We start from the raw sequence: 10669 nt of genomic DNA, 5'->3' as shown, positions 1-10669 counted from the left end.
GCATCTAGTGAGATAAAGGAGGATATTGCTTATATGTTGGTGATGTCGAGACAAGGGGTCGACCTTGGCACTTGGGAACGTGCTTTTTCTTTGAGAGACGATCTTTACCGTGAGTTAGTTGTTGAGTTTTTCTCCTCTTTAAGTTTCCGTTCTCGAAGGGATGGGACGGATCAAGCCTTTTTGACATTTCATTTAGGAGGAGAAAGTCGAGCTATGAGTCTAATTGATTTGGCTCGAGCACTTAATTTGTACGAAGAATTGGATGAGAAGTCTTTAACACGCTATTTGAAAAAAGAAAATGAGTTTTTCGGGAATCAGGACGATTATAACGAGCGAGACTTTTGGTGTGAAATTTCGGGTTTGACTCCATTTGTGTCTAATGAGTCGAAAGGGTCCGATATTCGAAGCAGAGAGCTACGGTTACTCCATAAACTGTTGTCGTGTACTTTTTGTTGACGAAGAAATGGGAACGATAAAGTTAATTCTACCGAGTTATGGATAATGCATCGATTTTGGGCTAATGCGCATGTTGATTTGTGTATGTTAATTGCTACGTATTTATCTAATCAGTCAAGGGAGACACGCTCATCGAGGCCACTTTTGGGTGGTCATTTTGTTACGAAGATTGCACGATTTTTCAACATCAATTTTAGCAGGTGTACAAAATTGACCGACCCATTGCAAGTAATGAAACCTTTCAATTTAAGGTTTTATCTTAATGTGTGTTTTGTAATGTGGGATGCAAATCGAGTCGGCTTGGTCGCATATGTTGAGCCACAAGAGCCCGAGGCCGGTGGTAATGTTCAAGGAGGTGATGAGGCGGAGCCGGTTGCTCCGAATGTGCCAGCGGGGGGTCAGCCGTGGGGTATTTCTCAAGAAACTTAGGATAACTTGGTTTCGAGGGTTGGTAACGTTCAAATCGGTGTTTCAGATAATTTTAATAATTTTCGGGGTGATCAGCAGGATCATAATGACCGCATGTGGGGAAGTCAGCAGCGGGTAGAGGCGAGTACATTGCGACAGGAAGGAATGTTGGCCGATTCTGTACATGACCAGCAATGGATTGCGTATGGGAACGATTGGCAAAGGCATAATGATCGTCTTTACTACTATAACCCGGAAAATTATTATGGTACTACTGCACAGACACCGGTTTATTATCGTAATCCGATTCGGCCACGAGTTCAGGCCCCGATTTATAGTGAGCAGGAAAGGTTGGACGATGCGCGTCAGAGGTTTCAGCAGCAGTATCCATACGGCCACTGGCCGTATGATGGTTTTCAGTGAGGAGGGCCTGCCAGCCCGTGATTATGTTGTACTTTGTTTAAAACTATTTCCATTTCGTTGATTTGTACTTGGATAATTTTATATTCTGTTGATGTACTTTGAAACTTAATTTGGGGACAAGGCGTTTCGGCATCGGGTGGTGCCACCTTGTCCCATTTATGTAGTTTTCTTGTGTTTTTCTTTTCTTAGGTATGTTGGTGAAACAATTTTTCAAGTCTGGCATTAAGTTCAGCAAAACTACTTGAGTGATGATATTGGTGTGAGGATCGGGAATGGATGATGTTCTTATGCTGGCAGTCAGTTCAGCGCCATCTATCACTGTCATTCCACGATCAGTGGTTATCTCGATAAGTTTTTATTTTTCTTACCCTTTCGATTTTAATCTATTTTTGATCTCAAGTAATGGGGACATTACTTGATCTCAAGTGTGGGGTGAGGATATAAAATCTCTCGGGTTGGTTGTTAATGAAATCATCATCATACTAGTTTTGATATTAAAAGACTTGACGTTTCACGGGGTTTTGGTCGTAAATTTTTTTTTTTTTGAAAATTTAGGGGAAAAATAAAAAAAAATGAGAAAAGTTAGTTAAAAAAAATGAAAAAACAATTAAAAATTCGACCAAAACCCTTGTTTATGATATGGCTTGATAATTTATATTATATTTCATTATTTGAAAGAAGCCAAAAGTGTTCCACATGTTCATTACCATTGGACATGAAATTCTACGAGTTCGGGGAACTCAATAGTAGGTCACCTGTACCAAAACGGGTGTAAACCGTGAGAGAGCGGTGATTGCATAGCGTGATTGTGACCGAATCACGTGCCAGATCAAAAACTTTTAGTTACTTGGTATAGCATACTTCCGAAACTATATCATTTTATTATTACATCATCTAATGGTGTGATACTGTGGGAAGAGGAGCCTTGAGCTTCACCAGTGCTGTCCTTTTTAGGAGCAATAGCTACGTGCTTGTGTTTGCTTAGACAACATAACCCATAGCCAAAAGCTATGGCACCCAAAGGTTTTTGGGATTTATTGGAAGGGTAGTATCTACTTCCTACCTTTCTTAAAACAAGCAGAAAAGCTTGTCATGTGGGAAGTAGGCAAACCGGTGTCAATTGAAACAGATTGGCACTTCCGAGTGACTCAGATCCACTCATTAAGGAAGTAAAGTCTTCCGACCGTTCCACTTGGTACGTATACCTCTTAAGCGTGCCATTTCATTACCCATCATATCACGATGAGGTACTGTTAGAGGAGAAAGTCTTGAACTTTCAAAACATGTTCATTAGTTTGAATGTGAAATCCTACATGAACATTAAAATTCATACGTAGGTCATCTGCACCAAGGCGGGTGTCAACCGTATGAACGGTGATAGTGGCGTGTGGTCAAAACCGGACCATTCGCTAGATCAAAAACTTAAACAGGGCGATCCTCATTGTTTCTCCTAACAAGGACAATGTTGCACCCGACCACCTTATTTAACCACACAGGATGTATCTTTTCCATCCTTAAGGGAGTCAAGTCTCCCGAACGACACACTTGCTGATTTGTTTCAGAAGATGTAGTCCAGACCAGTTGTAGGGTGACGAAAAATCTTGAAAAGTCATTGCTAAAATCGACTGGAAATCTACCAGGCCTCAACGTCAAACAGGGAAACTGGTTGTCAAGGATTATCTCAATGAGGGAGATTTGCTAGCCAAATGGGAAGCACACCATGATACACAAAATGTCAGTGATTGATCAGATTCCCAGTGGATAACCTCCGGAAAGGTAAGATATCAGCTTTTAAGCCTGATGAACCTCAATCTTTATGGTTGACTTAATGGATTAGATGATCACCTCATGATTATCAATGATATCTGGACGTAATGTGTATCCTTCTAAGCACATTATTTTCTTACCGATATCTCGAGATGTTAGGTACTGTAGGAGGCATTGGCTTGACCAATTGCGGGGTAGCCCGTGCGTTCTTTTGGCACACATGTTCGATTGCTATATCTTTGGTGCTCGGTTCCCACTTGATTCCCGTTTACTTTGAAGACCTATTTTATGATTCGAGATTCTCTTCTTCATCAGTATGGTACGTTATTCGAGATTATCTTTGGTTACTATATTCATTACATATTGATTGCGGTTTGGGAAGTTACTTCAGGGGAATTTAAGTAAGAACCATGGTTGTTATTTACTCCAAATTGTGTCCACGCTAGTTGTTTGTTTGGTTTCTTGTTCGTTAGGTTCTACATACATGTTTGAAGACGTTATTATATGGTAGAAGATTATTATCGAGTTTAATTGCTTGAGGACAAGCAAAACTCTAGTGTGGGGTGGTTTGATATCGCATATTTTATACACGTTTTCCTTAGCGATATCGATCATAATTTAGTTCGTTTGGATACGATTTGGTGTTTATTTTGATAATATTGAGAATGTTCGAGTTTGAAGAGCTATTTGTAGAAGAGATGCGGTTTTTGTAGTTTTTGAGGCATTTTGTTGATCGAATATTATTATTCAGCGATTTCTTATTTAATTAGGTTGATTTCTTTGTCATAAACAATGAATTCTTTCCTTTATTTATTTGTGATTTTGGTTTTAGCCATGATTGTTGGCTAAGCTTTTAATGTTTGTCTAGATTGAATATTTGCATGTGTTTGGATGATACTTTAATGTTTTATTGATTAATGCATGATAATTATGAGTTTTGATTAATAACCATTCTTGTGGGTGTTGATTATTGTTACTAGGTTGATTAGTGAATCTTGTTTAAACAAAGGGAACCCTGTTTCAATTTAGTGATCTAATTTCCAATTGATTTGTCTTAACCGATTGGGTACTTACTGGACCAAGGGGATAAACCGGGTAACAAGGATTAAACAAAACAGGGGTGAATTGTGTGGAGCAAACGCGTAACCAATTGAATCTTAATCTTGTAGTTAGTTAATTACTAAGTCACAAATGAAAGAGGTCTTTGGTGAAAGGGAACCCTAAGCCAATAAATCCTAGTTTGAAGTGTTTGCTAAAAGAGAACTCTGGGTGAACCGACTCTGTAATTGCATGCATTGATAAATAGAACTAGTGCTTAATAACAAATCATTCGACACTGTGAATAGGAGATCTAGGCGAACATTCTTTTATCTATTGAATTCAAACTATCTTTATTTTCCGTTGAGTCTGCAATTTGATTTATTTAAACTTAAAAACCCAAAAATATTGTCTTCTACTTTTGATCTATCTTTGATTTAGCTAATCGTTAAATAGCCACAAAACAAATATTCTCGTACTTTCAATTTTCATAGTTTAACTTAGTTTACTTTTATTAGTTACAATCTTAATTCTCACGTTTAAACTGTCCTTGGAACGATTTCGGAATTACCAATTTTATACTATTACACGATCGGGTACACTGCCCGTTAGTGTGTAGTAATCTTTTAACCGGCATTTTTCATTATAAATTATATACTAGATTTCACACATCATATGTATATAGTATGTTTATCCTCACTAAGCTTTATAGCTTACCCTCTCGTTGTTTATATTTTTATAGATTTGCGTGGAAGATGTGGTAAGGGTAAGCGCGTGGATTAGTGGACTATTGCGAGTTGCTTTAGAAGACTTTGCTTTTGGATTAGACTTAGGATTGGGTAGTGCAATCTCAATCATCATGCTCGGTCCTATGTTGGAGTTAAACGCTTTGGGTCAAAAGTGTCTTTTGTTATGTCAAACGGGTCTTGGGTTGTTATGCCCATTTTGACACCTAAACTTGTGTAATGTATAATTCAAAGTTGTTTAAACTTGCTATGTATTGAAAATGTTTTGTGAACATAACTATGGTGTCATTGTTATCGATATTAATGCGTTAAATAGAAGAAAAAAAATTCCGGTCGGTATAATAACGGGTTGGGTCGTTACAAACACGGGACAGGTATTCCCCTTACCAATACCCACACAAGTTTACCGACATCTAAACGATTTATCCAGCAACCTAACATTGTTACACCACCTTCTTATGTTTTTTTAAACCTTATGTATAACATCTTTTGACTTGCACAAGATTTCCATCCCTCCAAGGTACTTTAGAGAATAGTCATAAATTCCATATGCTTCACATAATAATGGGAGTTGATCTAACAGCTCTGGCCTTTTTAATTCTCTAACAATTGATTTGTTAAGCAGCTCGTGATTGTTATTTGAGTCCTTAATAAAAATTGTGCTTTTTTCCATTAAATCTATTATCTCCAGCATTATTATTTACCCCCTTTTGCCTAGATAACTTCTCTCAAAAATCCTCCCAGTGTCTTGAGAGTTTATTTTAAAGGTCATAACTTGGTTTGCTTGCAACATCACAAAACATACGATCATCACGTAATGCGTTACAATGATTATTTCTTGTCATCTTCTCTTTCCGGATTTCATTATCTTTCATATTGATATTCTCATCTGCTTTCCTTTCGTGAGCATTGAAAACCCTAACAGGGTTCCCATTTAAATTTATACTTTCTAACGTGGTAAGTAAACGATCAACATTACTAACATCACTAAATGTTGCAAAGGCAAAACTCTGTCCATTTTTAAGCCTTTTGCATGCCGTATAAACATCTCGAATTTCACCATATGGTTTGAAGGCCTTTCCATAAGTCTGCAACACTCCAAAACTCATGAATATTAAAGACATGAACAATGTTGGTATTCCTTGATAAATGGTCTTGACGTTTCCCAGTGTACCATTCTACTGCTCGTGTGCTCTCCCAGTTTGCTCTCCTCACCGACTCAGTCTCTCTCCTTGCTTTCTCTCTCCTCACTTTCTCTCACACACCCCTTTTTCCAAAAAAATAATAACTAAAATTTAACATAACAAATAACCAGATTCATTACACAAGGCGGAATATAGACAAACTCAAGGGTGGTGACTGCCCACCTGGGTTTGGCCTTATAAGTAACAAATTTTCATATTTTGGGCTTTTATTTTTTAATCCATTGTGTATCACCCCCTGGCCCAAAGACAAACAAATATATGACCCATTAACAAAAACGACAAGATACGTAGATACAAACTTTAAAAACTTACGGTCCTAAATCCCAATTCTTAAAATCCAAACAACTAGCTTACCTAAACACAAAATTTCAATAAAAAAATCTTCACCTAATCACCTGACACTTCTTTTATGAAATTCATCACTTGAAATCGAATGCAAGCCAACTACAATTTATCATATGAGGTATTTTTTTTCCTAATTTCATAACAATCGAACTACTTGTCTACTTGTATTGTACTATGTTTTTATTAGTGCGTTGGTTGTGTTTGTAAGTTTATTAGGTTTTTATTTTATCCAAATGTTTAAACTTATAGCTTCATATGATGATGAACTTGATAAGGTTGTGTTAGGAAATGCTCCTTACAATTCAAAGTTTACTTCGGGTTTCATACAAAAAGAAATTTTAAGTATTCTTGCAAACAATGTCCGAAAACATATTCGAAATGAAGTTGGTGATAGTTACTTTTGTGTCATGGTTGATGAGGCACATGACGAGTCCAAACAAGAGCAAATGGCTATAGTGTTGAGATTTGTTGATAAAGATGGCTTGATAATAGAGAGGTTCTTTAGTGTGGTACATGTTTATGATACTTGCTCATTAACCTTTAAAACAAATTTGTGGAATCAACTATTACATTACCAGGTTGATACTACGAAAATCCGTGGCCAACGTTACGATGGTGCGAGTAACATGAGAGGGGAATGGAATGGTTTACAAGCACTTGTTGCTAAGGATTGTCCTTGTGCATACTATGTTCATTGCTTTGCTCATAGATTACAACTTGTCTTAGTAGCTTCTTCAAGAGAAGTTATTTCGGTCAACCAATTTTTCACAAAGTTGGCGTTCATAATTAATGTTGTTTGTGCGTCAAGTAAACATCACAATGAGTTACAAAAAGCTAAAGCGGATGATATTATATGTTTGTTGGAACTCGGTGAAATCAAATTTGAAAAAGGGAAAAACCAAGTTGGAACTATAAGTCGAGCTAGTGACACACGTTGGGGTTCTCATTTCGATTCAGTATGTAGCTTGATTGATATGTATGATGCTATTTTTGCAGTTCTTAAGAGTATAATTAAAGATGGATGTTATTCACATCGCGGTTATGCTGATGTAACTTATGGTTATATGATATTATTTGAGTTTGTTTTTATTCTGCACTTGATAAAGGAAATAATGGGAATGACTAATATTTTATCTCAGGCTTTGCAACAGAAATCTCAAGACATTGGTAATGTTATTCATCTTGTTTCAGCTACAAAGGAAAGTCTTAACAATTTCAGAAATTCTGGATCAGACTCTTCACTTGAACATAGGGGTGTTCATCGGTTCGGTTTTTGGTTTTTGGTTTATTTGGTTCGGTTTTTTCGGATTTGAAACTTATAAAATCAAAACCAAAAACCAAACCGAAACCAAATTTAAATATCAACACCATAACTAAAACCGAACCGAAAACCGAATTTTATTTCAGTTTGGTGTCAGTTAAAACCGAAAATCACTAAAAATAAAAATCTTAACCAGCATAAACTTACATATAAATTAGAAATAACGGTTGTGGAATTAATTTAAGTATGCAAGGTATATAACATGTTTATTGTTTAATAAAAATGTAATAATACATCAAATATAATATAAATATATAAATATTATAATTATAAATATGTTTCAATATGTTATTAATTTTAATTCGGTTTTTAATTCGGTTTTCGGTTAACCAAATTTAAAATTTTCAAAACCAAATACCAAACCAAAAACCGAATTACGAATTCGATTTCGGTTTTGACCGACCCGAAATCCGTTTAAATAATTCGGTTTGGTTTTTCTTGGTTGGGATTCGATTCGATATTCGATTTATTCGGTTTGAAACCAAATGGTGCACACCGTTGAACAAGTTATAATATTCTGTGAGAAACATAAGGTGAATATGCCAGATTTTAAAGCCCCATATAAGTCTACTCGATATCGCCCTCGTGGACAAGACAATCAGGTGAACGTTGAGCATTTTTATAAGGTTGATATATTTATTTGCACGTTAGACAAGAAACTGAATGAGATGGCCAGTAGGTTTGATGATCACGCCATGGAGTTGTTAACTCTTACTTCTGCTTTAGGTCCAAAAAGAATCTCTGAAGTGTGTGATACATATCATATTTGTTACAACAACAACAAAACCCAATACTACATGCAGTGTTGTAAATCTCCGAGATCTCCCCGAGATCTCCCCCGAGATCTCGTTTTTAGAAGGCAACCGAGACGAGATGTTCATCTCCCGAGATTTCTCGGTCAACGGGGTCAAACTTAGTCAAAGCCACGATTTCTCGGATTTTCTTGCTAATTTGTAGATTTTCTTTTAAAATTCGTAATTTCTAAGATTTTCTCGCTTATTTCTCGGATATTTTTGTAAAATCTCGTAAAAACGTATATAAATATACATATATTTTGTGGTTTTATGTATATTTTTATTAAAAAAACTATAAAGTCAACGTAAGTCAACGTCCGAGATCTCCCTAAAAAGTCCAAACGAGATCATTCCGAGATCCGAATTCTCCAACCTTGATTACATGAGTGGTATATGGGGGAGATGAGATGTAGACAATCCTTTCCCTACCCGAGAATAAAAACAAGTCAGTTCTCCACCCAGAGTGAAATACTCTCAAAAGTAGAGAAAGTCATCCCTATCTCTATTCGACGGAAATTGCTTCCGAGTGGACCTCCGGCCAATAAGTAGGAAATTTATTTTAAAAAAAATAGTATAATAAAAATAAAAATAAAAATAAAAATAAAATTGAGACCCCATGAAAATGGTAGAATCAAATTTCCATGGGTTTTAAATCTTGCTTGGAACTCAATTTATTCTCTAAACGGCAGTCAAGACGCCAATAAATCGACGTTTGCTGTTGACTCCTAAGAGCCGAACATATCATATTTGTCATCTTGTTAAAAATATTATCCTGCTGATCTTACTAAACACGAGAAGATTAAGTTGAGATATCAGTTGGAGATTTTTAAAATTGAGTTGTCAAATAACTCAAAGCTCAAGGGTACTGCCACTATTGGTGAACTATGCAAAATTCTTGTGGAAACTCATAAGTGTGAGGTATATTCTATGCTCGATAGAGTATTCCGACTCATCTTAACACTTCTAGTTTCTACAGCTACAACTGAGAGGGCACTTTCAGCCATGAAACTGTGCAAAACTCGACTTTGCAATAAGATGTCTAATGACTTTCTTGCAGATAACTTAGTGGTTTACATAGAAAAAGATATCGTTGAAAGTTTTGATTCATGAGATATAATCGACGAATTTAAAACCTTAAAGGTCGTTGAGTTGAATTGTAATCTTTGTGCATTGTTCTTTAATCAGTTGTTAGTTGTTTTTTGGTTCTTTTGAGATGCTAATTGTGAAGTGCTAACTGAAGATGTTATTTTCATATATAAAGTACACATTTTGTGTTTATCGTTTTAAATTTTCTCTTTCATTGGTTATCTTATGTTTTTTTTTTGAAGGTATTTCATATGCCCGAGAGACATATTAAATTAATGTGGCTAATGTGTTATGATCCAAGTCGGGTTATACCCAATAACAAGCTTACCAACACTTTATATGTATTTATTTTAACGGTTGGATTGTTAAATAAATACGCGACACTTGAACTTTAGAAAATCGGTTTTCTAAATTATAATCACTTGAGATAAATTATTTGGATAATTTATATATGATGTGGATTTAATTATTTATAGGTTTAAATAATTATGTTATGTTATATTTTATAAAATGGTTTATAAAATTATTGCAAGTAACAAATACATGTTTATTTTATACAAGTTTTATAAAATTATTACAAGTTTTATAAAATCATTCTTGTTATAAAATAATGGATGGTGGGCAGATTTTGGAGCCCCAAGAAAGTCTATCCCATGCTTATTCTTGTTGCTTTCCATAACACAATTCCACATATACATGTCCTTTGACTAGTAGCAATACATACATGCAATTGTACATCAAAATTCTGCACAAAACTCTCCTAAAACCCAGCTGAATTTTGTGGCCTTTTGGGAGGAAGAAAGGGTTCTTCATTTGGTTATTGCAAGCTCAATTCAAGTGTAATTAAATCCTAACCAAAGGCTAGGTGTTGGTGCAAAAGCTTGGGGTATTTCTCCTTGAGGTTTCATCATTTTGAAGCTCCATTCTTCATCATCTTCTTTTGAACTAACCCTCAACTAGCTTGAGGAGGTATAAACTCTAAACCCACTCTTAGTTTGTAAGTATGTTTCACAACTTGATCCTTATTGGGATTTAACTTTAATTGGTTAAAGATTTACAAGTTTCAAAATGGTAATCTAC

The 10669-nt window shown here is 35.6% G+C and overlaps 2 protein-coding genes across 2 annotated transcripts; both read left to right on the top strand.

Annotated features, from left to right (window-relative positions):
* The first annotated feature begins 6621 nt into the window (after positions 1–6621).
* Positions 6622–7701, top strand: LOC139854810 (uncharacterized). The gene has a single exon (XM_071844092.1). The coding sequence runs from the start codon at positions 6622–6624 to the stop codon at positions 7699–7701; it is 1080 nt and encodes a 359-aa protein (XP_071700193.1).
* Positions 7702–8194: 493 nt separating this feature from the next.
* Positions 8195–9613, top strand: LOC139854809 (uncharacterized). The gene is made up of 2 exons (XM_071844091.1): positions 8195–8455; positions 9359–9613. Exons 1-2 carry the CDS (start codon positions 8195–8197, stop codon positions 9611–9613), a joined length of 516 nt encoding a protein of 171 aa, XP_071700192.1.
* The last annotated feature ends 1056 nt before the right edge of the window (positions 9614–10669 follow it).

Source organism: Rutidosis leptorrhynchoides, chromosome 6, assembly GCF_046630445.1.
Source record: "Rutidosis leptorrhynchoides isolate AG116_Rl617_1_P2 chromosome 6, CSIRO_AGI_Rlap_v1, whole genome shotgun sequence".
NCBI lineage: Eukaryota > Viridiplantae > Streptophyta > Magnoliopsida > Asterales > Asteraceae > Rutidosis > Rutidosis leptorrhynchoides.
This window is presented reverse-complemented; position numbering and strand designations above follow the sequence as displayed.

What these genes read in the sequence shown, in the direction of transcription:
- LOC139854810 (XM_071844092.1), top strand. Translation starts at nt 6,622, where the DNA reads ATGTTTAAACTTATAGCTTCATATGATGATGAACTTGATAAGGTTGTG.
- LOC139854809 (XM_071844091.1), top strand. Translation starts at nt 8,195, where the DNA reads ATGGTGCACACCGTTGAACAAGTTATAATATTCTGTGAGAAACATAAG. An exon ending in GTCCAAAAAGAATCTCTGAA is followed by an intron (nt 8,456 to 9,358) that starts GTGTGTGATACA and finishes AATAACTCAAAG; the next exon opens with CTCAAGGGTACTGCCACTAT.